An 18,713-nucleotide genomic window follows, 5' to 3' on the forward strand; every position below is an offset into this window, starting at 1 on the left:
CTTAACACTATTTTTTTGTTAAATTTATTGTTGTGATATTTTTCAAATAAAAAATATTCACTTAATAATTATATAATTAAAATGTTAACTTTAATTTAACAAAAAATATTAACAATGTTTTATAATTAGAGTTGAATTTTAAAATTTTAAAATAAAAAAATTATGAAATAAAAAAATGAATTAATTCCTAATTTTTACAGCGCATTTTAACCTTTATAAAATTATATCAAATTTGAGGGGAAAAATAGAAAGATAAAAGGGGTTTGACAAAAGCAACTTTCACTTTTTGGTGGCAATTTCTCTTTTCTTTTCAGCATTTAATTTCTTTCCTAACGGGACATGCATCTCGAGATCTCAAAAATCTGTCGAAAAGTAAAGATTAACATCTCTTTTCTTTCTTTCTTCTTTTTCTTTTTCAGTTTTAGTACATTCTATAAAAGAAAAAAGCAATTTTTTACATTAAAACAAAACAAGTTACTTTAAAAAAACTAAAATTTTTCAAGGTTGTACTTTTTCTCTTTTGTTTTGCTTACCAATGGTGTCAGCTTTCGAGTTAGTTATACCAGTCTTTTTCTTCCTCATTAACTCAATTTTTCTTTTTTTTCTTTCTCATTCTTTTCATTTGTCTGTTCTCTTTTCATATTATATATCTATTTTGTTGATATCTTTGTTGATTTAGACTTATGTTGTTTTAAATTTTATAGTTTTTTTTTCCTTGTTTAACAGGTATTCATTTTTAGAATTTTTTGCTTGCTCTTGTAGTATGTTTTTTAGTTTTACTTTTGCAAGTGATTTTAGGAATGATTTTGTTACCGCCTTCTCCAATTTGGTAGATACTTAGTTATTTTGTCGACTTTTTCCCATTATTTTGGATCATTCGGGGCTGAATTTCTTATTGAATTAAATAATTACAATCACTCTAAATACGTAGTACTTGAATTATGACAAAGCCAATTACTAATATGCAATAGCGTTCATTTGATACTAAGGCTGTTGCTAGACTTTATACTTTACCACCTATAACATGTGTTTTTTTTTCTCCAGATTGCATCATCCCGGAATGAAATAATAATTTCTCTTTTAAAAAACCAACTTAAAAATCATCACTTGAGCTGCGAATGATTTTATTAATATTTATTAGTCCTTAAATTTATATGTCAGTCATCACTCAAATAAATGAATGACATATTATATATAACAAGATTTTTCACACCCAGGGTGATTTTTTTAAAAGTTTAAATATAATTAATAATATATAATTTTAGTAGGTTTTTAAAATAAAGAAATTATTTGAAGTGTGCTTTTTCTATAAAAAAATTAAGGTTATTTGGTGCTCTATTTGAAATAAATTTCTTAAACTAAATTACATAAATATCTATAATTAAATTTATCTTTGTTAGGGAAGGATATTCACTGGTTTAACAAGTTAAACGTCGTGATTAAAATATTAATTATATAAAAAACTAATTTAGCTTTCCAATCCTGCAGTTGGGTGTCACTACTCGTAGTAGGCACCTTTGACACCTGGGAATTGAAATTTAATTTAATTTTTTATTGGTTTTGGTAGGAGGGCCCACCTAAATAGTAAGAAACTCATGAAGAATAAATGAAGTAAGACAGCTAGTTGAATTTTAGGTAATAATTACTGTTCATTACGCAATTAAGTTTTTACCCACACACAATCCACATTAACTGTTCTATCTTCAAAGCACAAGACAAGACCACCGAATCAAAAAGGCGGAAAATGAAGAAACAATTGTCATCATAATTCAGAATAGTAACATGCAATGCAACTACCTATGGGCCGGAAACAATGAGAACCTTCTGCCTCCCATCATAGAGTTTAGTTGATTTGAGTCATAATTTTTATCCTCCAAACCACACTGACTCTTGTCTTCAACAATGCTGTAATCAGTCTAACACTTACCAATATTCAATGTCTGAAAATCTACATGTCACCTACTGAGGCATCTACATAGATTTGTTACAAGTCAATCTGGAAATATGTTGGGGCGCCTTCATCCTTCATGGCTTTGAGGCGCATGAAATGACATGGGACTTGAATTTCTCCAGCTCTGCCAAAACCTCCTCCTCTGGCCTGTAGATCAGATCACTCATTCGCCATATCTGCGTATCATCATTCTAGTTTTAATGCATTTGTCACAATTTATAATTGTTTCCCATAATATGCATGCCAGGTAAAGCCCTTGGGCTTTGCCCGCGACTTATATATGTTTATATCTACCTTCGCAGTGCTCATTTGAATCAATCTCAAGATAAAAAAGAAATGTATTTTCCAACATGAAAAAACTACAGGGGAAACTAGAAATTAACTGATGATACCTGTAATGTCCCTCCTCCACCGGTGCTATCACAGTCATCAGATACACTAACAACAGTCCATGGATCAGATGCATTCCAATGGAAGTCGACGACTTTGTCCCTATATAAAAAGTCGAAAGAATGAGAAGGTTTGCTAACCAATCAGGAATAAATTTTTACAAAAATCATACAAAATCCTCAAATGTCATAATTTCCAACTCAAAAGATCTACTAGGTCAGACCAAATTCTGTGCGAGAACAATCAAATATGTTGTCCTACAGAACAATTTTCATCAAGGACCCTTCCAGAACACAAAAATATAAAAGATAAGGTGTTAAAAGTTTCTATACATCCACTAACATAAGAACTCCGAGCTAAATAATATGCTTGTATGCAACAAAGATCATCAAGGAAACTAGTTTAATGGCGTGAGTTTAAATGGAGAAATAGCCAGAGGAAAGAAAAAGATGAAAGAATGTAAATTGTGAAATGCATTAGACTAAGCATAGATGGCATACTTCAGAAAGAGAGTCCAAACACATGATATATAAACTGAAAAACAATTGCAAACCTGTGGCCAGCATGCTGGAAAAAGAGTCCTGCAGGAGTACTTGGCGATTTTGAAGGACGTTCCACCTTTTTGCCCACCTGCAATACAGATGAGCACATCATACCAACCCGGAGATCAAATAGTAGCAACTACAGCCATATTTTCGAACTGGGCTTTGAATGGAAAGGGGAATATCTTAACTATGTTTTACATAAACAATTATACAAAACAGAAGTAAAACTTGAGGGTAAGGAAGACAAAGATACTGAAAATTTAACCTTCAGAATATCTATGTGCTTACTACTTGTAATCAATTTAAATCCCCCTTTATCAATCACCTTTCAGATTATTAGTTTATTGTTGTGAGATTACAAGAGTTTGGTAGACGAAGACATGAACCATAAATATCTTCAATTCTAGAAAATCCTGAACCGAAATTATCAACTCACAAACCACATCCTCCTTTAATTGATGAGAGCTCAGTTTCCTAAAATTGACTGCAAAAAAAACTAAAAATATTTCCATGCAGACTGCAAATATGGATGGGCAGCATGAAGATACTACAGAGTTCAACATAAATGCATAGCCATGTCTGTTATCTGTGTTACGCGTATAAACATTTATCATGCATGCAAAGGCAATTAACTGGAGAATGCTCAAGTGATCACACCTTGTCATAATCCCAAATGTTTAAGAGGCCATCCTCGGCTGAACTACCAAATACAGATGACTCGTCTGGTGACCACTGGATCATGAGAATTATAAGCTTGGTAAGTACGGATACATGATAATCCTTGTAATCACATTTGTAAAAGAATAGGAAGTACATGAAATGAGAAGGTTCTTTCCACACCTGCACACACAGAACAGCAGCTCTATGACCCTCAAACTTATAAATTGGTGATCCAACTCCATTAGAAGTGAGATTTCTTCGATCAAACATACGAACAGTATTATCTGCAGACCTGAGAGATCAACAAAAGAAGACAAACAACATTTAATTGTTTACCCATCATTACAAAACATGAAGAAACACTGGCACAACCATCACATGTCAGACTTTAATGCCAAAAGTGCAAAACTGAAAGAAACATGGATGGAGACATACCCAGTCAGGATAAGATTATCATCATGGGGGTTCCAATCAACACAATGAAGATCAGCATCATGTGCCTTTTCAACCTGTCAACAAGAAGCCAACTCTTTAGCTTATCATCAGAATTCAAAAATGACACAGAAGCAAATGTTAACAAGATCATAACAGAAAGAATGAGAAACATTAAGCATTGGTTGATTCAACGACTGGAATTCATAAGCAAAGGAAAAGCTAAATGGTTGAGTTCTGATATCAAATCACACCCACTTCAAAATGATTGAAAACAGACAATTGTCAAGAGAAAGAAGTCCCAGACAGAAGGAAGAGGAATGCATAAAATGCAACTGAACTTTCAACATGTGTGAAGGATTTGAAGAAGTGGCATGGAATTCTAGCCCCACCAACATAAAAGGGAAAAAAGCAGGTAGAACAATGATGCTACATTCACCTTGATAGTGGGGCCAGTGCCAACTCGTGCATCCCATAATATGAGGCAGGAATCATCGCCTACACTACAAAACTCCTGTGCACTTTAGCATATATAAAAAATAATGTCAGAAATTAGAGGCCATAGAAATGACTAAAAAACCAGCAATTCAAAAGCCATTACTACCATGGAAGCGAAACCCATGATAAAGCCATTTGAATAAATTCATATTCATATGAAAGCTTTACAGGCTGAAGTCAAGAAGAAATACAATAAAGGATAAAGTCCATTTATATTTCATCCAAGAGAAAGCAGCTACCTGGATGGACAGAATGCAACGTCTTCAACGGTATCCTCATGCCCACAGAAGATACCACGAGGACCTACAGAAGGTCCTTCAGCTGTTTTATCATTACCTTCCCCAGGCTTGTTCTGTTTGACAATCGATCCACCAGATATGTGGTCCTGGATACTCCACAATACCACTGATTTGTCCTTCCCTGTCACAAAAGTCCTCTGATTAAGAAGAAAAGCCCATCATATGCATGAAATTCAGTTTGTAGAGCCAATTTTAAAAATGTTAAGTAATCCCCTTCAGGACTTGAAACAAAAGTAGTTGGGACTGGCCTCAATGTAAATTATGTATTTAAGCAATAGAAGACAGTAAAACATACCAAAGAGCCCAATCTAACAAAAGATACACTTCTAAATTAGTTAATTATGCTATTTCAAACACATCATACATTTTATATAGGAAACAACATATTCAGCTCTCAAATTGCATGTTTTAACTTGATTAATAGGAAGAAGATGAACTCACAATGTCTAATTTGATCATATCAAAGAGATAAGATCACGATTTCCATGAGGGTTTCAGTATTAAATATATCAGTAAAATCATTCATTCCAAACAAATATAAAGTTAATTGAATGATGAAATTCCCAAACCTCCAGAGATCACATAGGGTTCGGTGGGACACATTGCGAGAGCAAATTCCGCATTATCTTGATGTCCAGTCAAAATCTACCGAAAAGGGGAAAAAAAGTCATCAGTGAAAAACAGTTCCTTCACTACCCCCCATATGCATACAAACAATAACAGAGATAGATTTTACTAAACTTATAGCTGAAATTCTGAAATAAACATACCAAATCTGGGCGAGAATGTGTAGCTCCAAGGACAGCATGACGGTTGGGTTGAGCTTCAACATCCCAAATAAGAACCTAGATTTCAGCATGTTGCATACCAGGTGGACTTCAACATCTTTATAGAAAGAAAATGTGATGAAAATATTGGATCAACATGATTTAACAAAAGAGATATGGCAAGAATTTTACATCTGGACTATCAGTGTGTGTGGCAACAATCTTAGAGTTCTGTGGAAGTTCTCTAATTCTGTTCACCTGCAAGATCGTATTTGGCAGTCACAATACATTTAAGAGAAAATGATAAGAATAGAATTGTATGGTTATATATGCAAAGCGGGGATTTAAGTAAGCAGAATATCTATCTCCAAACATGTTGTACATCAGAAGCAAGGAAAAGGAATTGCCATATGAAATAGAATTCATTTTCTATAGTTGAGTTCCAAGAAACTGTTAGCAAATGTGTCAGTCAATGACTTCACAAAAAGTCAAAAAACACATTTATCTTACTAGAATCTGCAAGATTCATACCTCTCCAGGATGTATAAGGGTCTTGTACTTCTTCACAAATGGTGAGCGTGCTTCTTCATTAAACTGAAAAAAATATGAAGCAATCATGTAAAAAAAGAGAAGCTGCAATTTCTCGGTAATGAATTACACAAAGGAAAAAAGATCCCATGAAAATGAGTTACCACTTACCTGAGATATGTGTTCAGCAGCAGCAACCCTAGGTTTGACAACTTCACAATTTGCAATCACAAGCGTATTTGGAACACTACCATCCGTCTGGTATTATAACATAAGACAATAACCGAGTGAAAAGATGTCAAAATAGAAGATAAACACTTTTTTCTACAAAGCTTTTTCTTTCAAGTTCATTAAGTGAATGAGTTCTAAGCATGATGCATAAATTAGGACTCCAGAAGAGCAGTTTCGCTATGTAAAACAGAAGCATCAAGCAACCAAGACATGAAACGAAAGGGCCCTTCCATTCAGCTTGCAGTTTATGCCAAAACCCTATTAAAGCACAACCAAAAAACAAAAAAAAAATACTTGCCTGCTCTGAGAGGTAGAGACGCTGTCGATTCTTGTAGGTAGCTTGCTCAAGCTGCGGTCCCCAGCTGCTCAAAACCAAATTAAACCATCATCAACAAAAGGCGGGGAAAAAAAATTATTTTAACATCCTCCCTTTTACCCCCCAAAAAGGTGGTGCGGGAGGGGAGAAAGAATATGAGCTAAATTAGCAACACTTAACACAAAATTGAAGCAAAAAAACAACTACAAACATCAATGCCATTCATCTCTTACATGATTCAAGAAAGAAAAACAGTTCAGCGGGTCAGCAAGAGCCCATTTGGGTTTAGCATAAAAACTTTAAGATCTTTAGAATCAAGCATAATAACACAAATAGACCCTAAATGCAAAAGGGGCATATTTTAGCAACAGAACCCTAAATCTAAGCTTTTGCAACATAAAATAGCAATGCCCCACCACCAAGAAAAAAAAGGGGGGTTAAGGAGATATACCGGCAAGAGAGAGAAGGCCAAACGAGATTGTGATTAGCAAGCCAGTCATAGAGAACAGGGACCAAAGACTTCCATTGAGTGTACTTCTCATCAACGCTTGGTTGTTGGGCTTTCTTTCCTTCTTTCATTTTACCCGCACTTTGTTGCTGTTGCTGCTGTTCTTTCTCGTCCTTCGGCTTCGGTTTTCGGCCTCTCTTCTTGGGCCCTTGTTGCTGTTGGGGTTGGGAAGACTCCATATTTGAGATAGGGAGCGTTGCTGATGCTTTAACAAGCCAAGAGAGAAAACACCCAGAGACCGGGACCCTACTGGGACTGTATTGGGGTTTTGGAAGAGAATGGGGTAAAATACGGTAAAAGCGGTGGTAAGGGTAAGGGTTTTCTTTAGTTGGGCTAGCTAGCTCTTTAAACTTCAAAGAGTATACTGATGTACACGCGGCAAGTTAGTAGAGACTGTTTCAGCTCAGACCGTCAGAGGTCACTACGATGTTCCAACGTTTTTAACTCACATGCCCCTGGTGTTTTTACAGTTTGCTGGGATCGCCCACCGCCTACGTTTGACCTTTCATGGACGCTTCTCCTTGCTTGTAAGATTCCAAAGTTCCCGTTTTTAATTCCGAAAACACTAAATTTAATTATAACCTTAAAATAATATATGATATAAGTATATTGCTATTTTAATCTTCCAAATTAGTAAATAATTAATTTTGAGAATGTCTCTCTCTCTCATTAAAGTAATTTTGAGAAAAGACTTTTTTATTATGTAATTTGGGAACCATTATTTAATATATATATAACTTTTGCATATTAGCTCTAATTTTTAATCAACTTATCATCAATTAAAATTAGTTACTAAAATATCTACACATATTTGGCCCATGTTTTATTTAATAACTAAAGCCCAATAAACATTAACTAAATTAGATCACTAATCTTTTATGATAGTAAATAATAACATAGAATTACACTTATTATATATGCTATGTTCATATTTTCCAACATCAAATAATGAAATATCTAAAATTGTTTTGGTGGTTCTCTATGTTTTCTTGAAAAACCAAAATTCTAATTTTTTTTGCCAAATATTCTATTTTTTTTAAAAAAATTAGAGAAATAAATCGATTTTATAGAGGGAGTGTGAAAGTGTGTCCTCCAAAATCATCACCCTAACAGTAAAAATTCAAACGCCACAACGATAAAATTTTTAAACAACCCAATGGTTATTTTATTTTCCTATAAATATTAGGCATTTCCATTCTTTTCACTCAAATCCAACTCTCTATATTTTCTTTAAACTCTCAATTCTCTCATTTTCATCAAGATTTGTTCGAAATTTTCAAATACATTTATTTAAAAATATTATATTTTTATTTTATTATTTCGTAGATTATTCATTTGATTAAATTTTCACGAATGACATGTTTTCTTATTCATTTCGATGACAAGCAAATTTCTGCCGCTCAATCGGTAACGGTAAAAAAAATTAAATTTCGTTATTTTCAATTAAGTTAATTTTAAAGTTTTTAAAATTATAAAATATTTAAAATTATTTTATTTTGTTTATATAAATAGGCAGATGATAGTGTTTTGGAGGGGTTCATACACAATTTATCAAAAAGTCCAAATACTGAAATTCGTGGTTATTTGCAAGATGTGGGGTTCTTACATGCGTCTCGTATGCTCGAGGGCTGCAAATTGGATCCTACACTTATCAGCGCATTGTTGGAAAGATGGAGACTCGAGACACACATATTTTATCTTTCATGCGGTGAGTGTACAATCACACTCGATGACATAACTTTACAACTCAGTTTACTGGTGGATGGATCAGTTGTTACAGGTGGATATGGACGAATTGAATCGAGCGATGTGACAGTTCAAGTGGAGGCAAAATATTTCGCCGCCACTGCAAAACATCGAACCACTGTACAAGCTTGATTTACAGGGCAAATCAACGAAAATTGAAGAGATTTCTACAATAAGTATATTGACATTTGGGATCGTAGGATGGATTTCTTACCCATTCGCGAACTTTTTTTCTCATTGGATACAACAACCTTTTTGGAGTACATCCCTTGGTTTAGACTCACCAGGAAGTCATATCTACTGTCGATGGAGGCGAATAGTAGGCAAATTCGTCTGAAGAGGCCACGACGACCACCCCAGCATCGTAGATCTAGAGCAAGTGTCACGACGGGTTTGTCATCAGCTGCAACCCAACAAGGGGTACCGATGTCTATACTACATTCCGGTCAGTTCCCTTCATATATTTCTGTTCCTTTCAATAACCCCATGTATTTTTCACAAGCATCACATTATGAACCACACTATGCACCACCACAGCATCTTGTATCTACACCTTTTTGTAGGTATGTATTTTACGGCACCTCCGTCCCCAACATATTACACCTTGATGTCAACATCGATGCTGACACAAATGCCGACATCAATACAGACATATCTGTCAACAATAATGATTCCCAGATATTATGCGCAACCAGGTTTTATGACATCGTATGGTTATTCACCGATAATGTCACAAACACCTATCGCGTTGTTGTTTTATCAAGGTGGCTCATCGTCGCAACCACCTTCTCGTAGAATGGATGACACACGATGAGAGGCTAGGATGACACCGCATTCAATCACGAAAGAAGGAGATGGAGACGAAGACAAAGACGAGGGTAGAGATGAAGATGAAGACGATGGTCAAGATGAAGATGAATACGGGGGTCGAGGTGAAGATGAAGATGATGATCACAACTAAGAGGAGGAGTCGGCACCCCAAGTTGTACGTAGAAATCCTACTAGCAACTGTCAACCACAACCCTGTATCACATATTTGGCCCTACGACACCCATGATATATATTTTTCATTTACTTTTTGTGACGTAAATATAATTTATATCAATAAAATATGATCATTTTTTATATTTGTGTTGCAACTCATAATTGTCTGTTAAATTCTAATATATATTGTACGAAAATTTCCATATATAATATTTGCTATGAAACATGTAACGGTTCGAAAGTCAATGGTGTCAGAAAATGTGGTTTCAAGACTTTATTTTTGTAAATCGGAGCCATAAATATTTTTATTCAATATTTATGGAGTTATATAGTAGGCAAATTAAATTTTGGATAAATAATTTTATCGAATTAGTAATTAATTAAGGTACAAAGACTAAATTGTAAAAATGGTAAAAGTTTAATCGCTAGATAAATTTTAATTGGTACTTAAAGTAGGGCTTAAAGTGGCAATTTTTTTGCTATACGAATGTTAGTAGACGGTGGCAAATACAAATGATATACCAAAAAATGAACAGATTTTGTACAAAAAAAAAGCATTGTAATCAATTTCTGTACAAAAAAAATGTTAGCAACGTTAAATCCTCAATGCATCCCTCAAATGTTGACATGTTTCCTTCGTATACCTTGGGTTTCTACAATAGCCACATAACCTCTATTGATTACCCCTCTCCCAAACATCCATATTGGTGCATATCCAAGTAGAATTCGAACAACTTTTTGGGAGGCGACGCAAGTTGAGATTCGGTGCCAACTCGAATCAGGCGTTGGACACTGGCGGCCACATATTCTCATCTAGGGCGGGTGGGAATTCCGATCTCCATACGTTGTGCATGTGTTCTAGTCTGTACACATTGTTAATATAATACACATACTGTATTCGTGCATTCGCACATTCAGTAATTGCATGTGTGCACGAGAATCGAAGTGCCTAGAATCTCTCACAATCGCAGGTCCCTTATGATAGGTTAACACGATATGCTGCACCTAACATGCCTTGGTCAAGTGTAACGTACTCCGTGACCCAAAATCTCAAGTTTGGACACGAATGACACACTACATACATAGTGTTTGCTCTATCTGCATTTCGTCTAATTTCTTTCATAACATCCTTGTGCCAAACATGATCGTCCACTATCTATCCAACAAATACCTCATCCTGCTTTGAAAATAAGGCTGCCAAGAAAAAATATGTTTCTTTGACAACTGAGGTTATCAACAAATAACGACTCATCTTCAACAAGAAATTGATGCATTTCACTAGGTTCGTTGTCATGTGCCCGTATTATAGGCCTCTGTCATATAATTGTGTCCACTATTCGAAAGGTATGTTAGCGAGGTATGTCGAACCGAAGCTATTGATGGCGTGCAAGTTATCCAACATTTCGTGGAACCAATGTTGGACGAACTCGTACCCTGTCGAGGAAAAATACACCTATGAATGCAAACAATGAATGAAATATGGTATAGCATGATTGTGAAAATAGTGGCAACTACATACCCATGTCAATGACTTGATCTTACTTACTTTTCGAAGGCTATTTTTAGTGGTAGTTGGAGCCGACATGTCGTATACAGTACCTATAGTGTGTGCGATCCCAAAGGCTACCATGTCGCTCAATAGCAGCCAAGATTCCGATTCTCCTGTCGAATATGACATATATGTCGGGCTAGAGGCAAACATGATGGCGTAATCGACTAAGGAAGAAATCTCAATCATCTGTCTTTTCTCCCAAAGTTATTACAAACGCAATTGACAGAATCTTTCGATTACCATCATGGGCAACGACCATCAACAATAGATACTCATACCTCTCGTACAACTAGGTGCCATCAATTTGTATCAAAGGCTTGCAGTCCCGGAAAGCTTCCCTGTATTGATCAAAGGTCCAAAATAATCGATGGAAAACTCTTTTCCCAGGAACCAGATAATCGCGAAAGTACGTTGTGTGTGTTTCTAGATCAATGATGGAACCTGGTACATATCGATCCAGTACCTGACACAATTACCACAAATCATTATATGACCTATCCCACCTGTGATGCAACTTATCTATAGCATTTTGTTTTGTGACCCATGCCTTATAGTATGATGGCATGTAATCGTACTGGCTACGAATGTTGGCAATCAACATCGGTACGGGAATCCTAGGACTCACTTTCACCATAAGTAGAATTATGTCAGTTATCATGTCAGAGTCTAGCCTCGAATAATCTTGAGTTACACCTGCAAAGTATGAGTCAAAGTTATGTTATTAGCAAAAACGAGACAATTGCAAAGTACGAGTCAAAGTTACGTTATTAGCAAAAACGAAGACCCTTTTCAAGTTACATTGAAATATCAGGTGATCACATCACGCACCTACTACAACACAAGTATGTGAATCGGTATACTTCTTTATTGTTCATAAGTCTATCTTCTTCCAAAAAAATGCCATGATTTTCCATTGGTATCTCCCATCGCGTTATAATACCCCACACCTGAACTGTCAATCGGATCTAAATATTGAGCATCACAAATGGACTGGGTTCACCTATTCTTAATTTGCCTAACTTAAATTCTATAAAATAGTCTAAAATTTTCCAAACAATAAAAATTAAAGTAATAAATCTTACAATAAGGCCTTAAGTTATTGAATGCTTAGTCTCTTAATTCTCTATCTATATCCGACTGTTTTTTTACAATAAAATTTTTACATCTCCCCTTATAGGTTAACTAAGCCTTTACCCAAATCCTAAGCGCGTTATCTGGCCATAACATAAAAATCCCTGAGGCAAAGCCTTCGATGGTACCCTTTCCTATGTGCATAACTTTAATGGCCTGTGATCCTCGATTTCATCTCTATCTGGCTAGGTCCTTTACCTGAGTCATCGAATAATGTAAAAATCTTACTAACATTGAAACAACTTTAGTAAGTTCAAATGAACTTAGTGAGTTCCTTTGCTGTATCATAATTAAACCCTACTGGACAAAGGTAACAAACGTAAAATAAACTAAATGTAAATTTTCCCCTGCTTGCTCAAGAAAATTGTTCTTGATCAGGGTGGTGAACTTCACCCGAATCTCTAAACTACTTGGCTCATTATAAGACCTTCCTCTAGTCGGACTGTAACACCCTGAAAGTTGCTACAATAAGAAAGTGAGATGTTATTTTTGATACAGTAAAATGAGGAAATAAAGTGACAAAAAGGGAAAGTTTAAGTTATGTCAACAAAATCTATTTAGGAAGTATATTATGATGTATTAATTCAAGAAAAGACTAAATCGTAAAAATGAGAAAAGTTTTGTGGCCCAAGAGTAAATACTTAAAATTTAAGGGGTTGAAATGTAAATATGGAAAATTTGAAGGACCAATAGTGCATATATTTTAAGGGTGGAAGGATCTAGAAACTAAGGAAAATGGATGAATTAGGACCAAATTGAATAAGTGGAAAAAGTATGATGGGTTAAATCGTAATTTTTCTAAATGAGTGATGATTCAATGGAGGAATTTTGAAGGATCATAAGGGGCAAAATGGTCATTTAGCAAGAAAGATATTTTGAAGGGTAATGATGATGTTGGTGATATTTTAGATTAAATAAATAAATAAATAATAGTTTATTAATATTTTGATTTGACATTTATTTATATTTTATTAAATTTTACTTAGTATATAAGGAAAATGAAGACTTCTCTTCATCTTTCCATGCTACTAACGTGAGAAGAAGAAAAGAAAGAAAGAACAAATTTCTTTTCTTTACAATTTGGTCTTTTTACCAAAAATCCACCATTTTCACTTAGAAATCAAAAGAATTTCCATAACCATCAAGAGAGAAAAATAATAAGGAGACTTTGGGAAGCTAGAATATCAAGTTAAATTCAAGAGAATAGAAGTTGGAGGAGAGAGAAAGTTAAGTTAAAGTTTGGTTTCAAGAGAATAAGGTATGAATGTTAAGGTTTTATGTTATTTTTAAGTTTAGTAGTGACAGAAAAGCATAAAAATGGTGTTAAAGTAAAGATTTCTCATGAGGAAAATATTGTGTATTTGACATGTTGATGAAGAAAGAAGTTGAGTAAGTGAATCAAGTGGTAGGAGAAGAGTAAAACAAGAGATTTTGATAGAAAAGAGGTAAGTGCCCATGAACTTCCTTGTTATTTAAGGATTAAAATGTGATCTTTGTAAAGTAAGTGGTAATTAAGTAAATATATATATATATATTGTGTGAAATAATTTCTTAAGTGAAGGAGGAAATTATAATAAAAGTATAATAGTTGGGTTATGTGTTAGCGAAAAATATACAAAGTATTAAATAAGTGAAATTATGGAAAATGTGAATTTTATGGAAACAATGACTAAATTGAAAGACTTGAGAAATACATGTGGTGAAAATAATACAAGTGAAATACATAGAAATTTGATGTGGAAAATGAGATAGTGGAATTAATTATGTAAATTAAGTGAGACGTCAAAGAAAAATTGTGTAATAATGAATAGAGAACTTTTATGAAAAAAGTGATTAAATTGGAAAGTTATAAAAGTTTACAAGGAAATATTGATAATGAAACACATAAAAATAAAAGAATATATGAATTTGTAATCCAAACTACAATTATTTCCTAAGTTATGAAAATTAAGGGTTTAATCATAAATTTGGGAAAATTTATATTAGAAATAGAAAAGGAAGTGTATAACACTTAAAATGAGAAAATTTGATGTTGTAGTGAATTTTGGAATATTAATAAGTATTGAATTAAATTATATGTGTTATTAAAAGTAAAATATATTGCTACAAGAAATATTGTGCTAATGACTAAATTACAAAATATATAAAAGTGATATGTGAAATACATGATAAGGATTATTAGTGAATTATGGATGAATATTGAATTTAGAAATATATTACATGTATTAAAGATAGTGAAGATATAAGTATACGGATTATTGATACAAGGATTAAATTGTAAAGTATGTAAAAGCATTATGTGAAAAGTGTAAAAGTGATATGTGCGCATAATATAATTTGCCCAAGTAGACGAGATTAGAACTATTGGGATATAGATGGCATGCCATTAAGGAGATTTTAGTGCGCTTTTCGTCTTGCGCTTTAGCGCTTACCGTTTTGCACTTCGGTGTTTATCGTTCCGCACTTCAATGCCTACTGTTTTGCACTTCGGTGCCTACTAGGGGTGTGCATAATTCGGGTAAAATCGAAAAAATTCAGTTAACCGACCGAATTCGGTTAATCGGTCGGTTAACCAAATTTTTTCGGTCTGGGGTCGGTTAATTTTTTAATAATTTTTCGGTTAACGGTTAATTCGGTTCGAAACCCGTCGGTTAACCGAATTTTTTCGGTTAACCGAAAAAATTAATAAATAAAATTATCCAACCCAACCCAACCCAACCCAATTACCCAACCCAATAAAACTAAAAATAAAGTCTACACTAAAGTCTACCCAATTACCAACCCAATAAAAATAAAACTAAAGTCTAACTCTTAAGTATCTACCCAATTACACATGTTTTTTTTTTTTAGGTTTAATGCAAATGAAGATTTTTTGGAGAGAAGAAATGGATATAAATGGAGAATATTAAAGACTTACATTTCAACTAGGTGTTAATTTCAAGAATTATGTTTAATTATGTAGTGATTCAAAGACTTATGTAATATTTTTAATTATGTAGTGATTCAATTCGGGTAATTCAGGTAATTCGGGTAATTCTGTTAATTCGGTTAATTCGGTTAATTTGGTCAATTCGGTTAATTTTTAACCAAAAATAAAAACCATACAATTTTCGGTTAATTCGGTTAACCGACCTAATTAACCGAAAAAATTTCGGTTCGATTAATTTTTTTAAAAAAATTCAGTTTAGTTAATGGTTAAAATTTTTGGAAGGTCGGTTAATTTGGTTATAGCTATTTTGGGTCGGTTAACCGAATGCACACCCCTAGTGCCTACTGTTATATTAGTGCACTTTAGTGCACCTCTGTATCAGTTCCATATATCCTAAGTGTTTTGTTTAGTATACTGGCATCTGTTAAAAAGGTAAACAATTTTCGTTACAAGGTAAAGGTTTATCTCCGATTAATGTTCGAAATATTGAATTAGTAAAGTGAAGATGTAAGTAAATTGAATGTATTTGAGGAAGTATAAGAAAGACAATGACTAGTAAGTTAAATATGTAAAAAATGTGAAAGAAATAGTGAGGGAATTATGAAAATTTAGACTAAATGATGAAATATGATACATGTATTAAAAGAATAGTAAGTTTTATAGATTGATTTGAGGATTTAAGGACTAAATTGTGAAATAAGTAAAAAGGTTACAAATGAATATGATAATAAGTAATTGAGATGTAATATGATAAACAAACAAAGAAATGAGATATTGGGATTTAAGGAATTTAATAGAATTTGAATATCATGGGTACTTACTAAGTCTTCACCGACTTAACGCGTTTATTTTTAATGCATAGGTATAGTGATTTTAAAGGGTAGTAGTTGAGGTCGTGATCATCCATCTCATCACATCTCCAAGTGCTAAGAGGGTATGTTTCATAATTTGGAATAGAATGGCATTTACTTAGGAAGATCAAGTGTGTTCCAAGTAGTAGGGACTAAAATATAAGTTATGAAAACTTTACTTATTTTAGGGTCTAAAGAAGAACTTTGGTGATATTTGCATTGAATTATAAAAATCTAAATGCATACATACATAATTAATTGAACATATGTTAAACAAGGTTGATTTGGGATTATTTTGAATTGGTTTTAAACTTTGAAATGGCTTGAAAACAATGTAGGGGGTTTTTAGCAAATTTTCCAAGTGTTTTGTCCAAAAATTCACCCAAGGTATCGATACCTAAAGGTAAGGTATCGATGCCAAGAGCTTGATTTTGAAAAATTCTAAAACAAAATACACTTTTGGTATTGATTTTTAGATTGGTATCGATAATAAAGGAAAAATATCAATAGTTAGGCCAAAGGTGTCGATACTTTGCCCTTGTTTTGTGAAAAAGTCATATTTTTAACACTTCCAGGGATAGAATAATATCCTGTAATGTCCCTGAACATTGAGAATGATAATATTGAAGTAATTTAATGAAAACCTTTTTTTTTGTTCAAATTTATTAGTGTTTAGCCAAAATCACTTTGAACCAAATGTAATATTCTTATATCAGGTTCCTTGGGTCGAACCAGGTATAGGGGTGTTACATGGACTCTCTACTCGACCATATCCCAGATACTTCGCCATATCAACAAAACCTATTCTTACTTCTTATCCTTCCTTTCATACTCCCCGCATATAGGGTATTCGTCGTTCTCTACCTTACCTGGTTGTACGCTTGTTTACCTTCATGTACCTCTATAGTAGCTTCTTCATCTTTTTGCCTAAGGGTTCTTAGGACACACCTTTCCTAGTGGTCTTCCATGGTCAGTCCAACCCTTGGCAGACACCCTTTTTACATACCATAGTCCCTAAGGACTTGTTGACATCTCTGTATTAAGTAGATCTTTAGTAGGCCTCACCACTCTGGCGATTTCATAGGTTATCATTCATGCAACTATGCAAGCCTCCCATCTTACTTGTTTGTTTCCTTCCTACAGAGCTATCTTTGTGGCGGTGTACCCACAACAGACTTTCCTCAATGAGGAATAGTCCTGACAGACATATTGTCCACTGGACAAAATCCTTATCCTAGAGAGCACTTCTCCATCCTCTCACAGAGTTCAACTTTAAAGAGCCATTCCTGACAGCTCTTGATTTCGGATCCTTTCTTGCGATCCCCGAATAATCTCCCCTTTTTACATTCCTATAATTTGGCCAGCTCTCGCACGACCTATCTTCCTTAATTATTGTTGGGTCTTTACCCATGCCTTGTCCACTTTTACATCTATCCTTACCACTTTCACCATTTTAGCGGATTCCTCCAGATTTGTTTTTCACTACTTACACTTTCTTTTAACTCTTCTCCCAGATGTGTGGTTTCTCATACTTGTCGCACTGGCAGTATACTCCTCACTTGAGGTCCTAGCAGACTTTTAGCATTCATTTCCTGACGGACTCTATGGGTTGTTGTAGTCGTGCTGTGGTATTATACCCTTCTCTTTATTTTGCTTACCTTTTTGGAAGACTTACCTCATGTTTACTATCCCGATGGACTTTATCTGTTCTGTGTTTATTGTCCCAGCGAACTATCTATGTTCTGTGTTTATTGTCCTAACAGACTATTTCTGTTATGTGTTTACTATCCAACGAACTATATTTGTCATGTGTTTACTATCCAAACGGGCTATCTATTCTGTGGATGCCATGGATTTTTTTATCCATGGTCTTACACCAATTTTCCATCCTAGAGCACTATCATATGTTGCCATGGAGTCTTTCCTCCATGGTCTTACTCATTATACCTACTGCCATAGCATCTTTCATCTATAGTCTTACATTGTATACCTTATACCTTGTACCATGCTATCATGGCATCTTTCATCCATGGTCTTATGTTACGAACCATATACCAAACTACCATGGTCTCTTTCATATACGGTTTTACGCTATATACCGTCATAACGGTGTTGCCCCGAAGGACAAGTCGATACCGTCGATCGCAGTAAATACCATTCCATGATTTTCATTGAGTCCTTCTCCCATTACCTCATTTACAACACCTAACATTGATGTTTGAACACTGTAATATTCCCTCCGCAATGCCCAGAGCTTCGCCCGAGGCGATATTTAACAAGATCACTCCCCATTTCCCTTCTTAAGTTCATTTATCCCATATAGATTTTTCCTACAGTTATCATGCAAACACACACACATTATTATACCACATCTACCTTATGTATATTATCATGC

At 34.3% G+C, this 18,713-nt stretch overlaps 1 protein-coding gene across 2 annotated transcripts; it reads right to left on the minus strand.

Annotated features, from left to right (window-relative positions):
• Positions 1-1,629: 1,629 nt before the first annotated feature.
• On the minus strand, positions 1,630-7,623 carry LOC105773474 (WD-40 repeat-containing protein MSI4). Of its 2 annotated transcripts, XM_012595426.2 has the most exons (15): positions 7,069-7,616; positions 6,600-6,663; positions 6,242-6,328; positions 6,074-6,136; positions 5,735-5,800; positions 5,546-5,620; positions 5,345-5,420; positions 4,716-4,896; positions 4,418-4,499; positions 3,982-4,055; positions 3,727-3,838; positions 3,544-3,618; positions 2,895-2,971; positions 2,344-2,443; positions 1,630-2,127 (listed from the first exon to the last, which is right to left on the minus strand). In XM_012595426.2, the coding sequence occupies exons 1-15, from the start codon at positions 7,302-7,304 to the stop codon at positions 2,026-2,028; spliced, it is 1,470 nt and encodes a 489-aa protein (XP_012450880.1). In that variant the 5' UTR covers positions 7,305-7,616; the 3' UTR covers positions 1,630-2,025. The 2 variants fall into 2 exon arrangements, with proteins under 2 accessions (XP_012450880.1, XP_052488640.1); XM_052632680.1 differs by lacking the exons at positions 1,630-2,127; positions 2,344-2,443; positions 2,895-2,971 and having other exon boundaries at positions 3,545-3,618; positions 3,701-3,838; positions 7,069-7,623.
• Positions 7,624-18,713: the final 11,090 nt, after the last annotated feature.

This window comes from Gossypium raimondii, chromosome 6, assembly GCF_025698545.1.
Source record: "Gossypium raimondii isolate GPD5lz chromosome 6, ASM2569854v1, whole genome shotgun sequence".
Classification (NCBI taxonomy): Eukaryota; Viridiplantae; Streptophyta; class Magnoliopsida; order Malvales; family Malvaceae; genus Gossypium; species Gossypium raimondii.

Bases quoted from the DNA above. Each gene is read 5' to 3' on its own strand.
- LOC105773474 (XM_012595426.2), bottom strand. From the start codon at position 7,304: ATGGAGTCTTCCCAACCCCAACAGCAACAAGGGCCCAAGAAGAGAGGC. The intron at 4,897-5,344 runs GTTTGGGAATTT...CTTTTGTGACAG, and splicing joins ACCCTATGTGATCTCTGGAG to GGAAGGACAAATCAGTGGTA. The intron at 3,619-3,726 runs GTGTGGAAAGAA...CTCATGATCCAG, and splicing joins CTGCTGTTCTGTGTGTGCAG to TGGTCACCAGACGAGTCATC.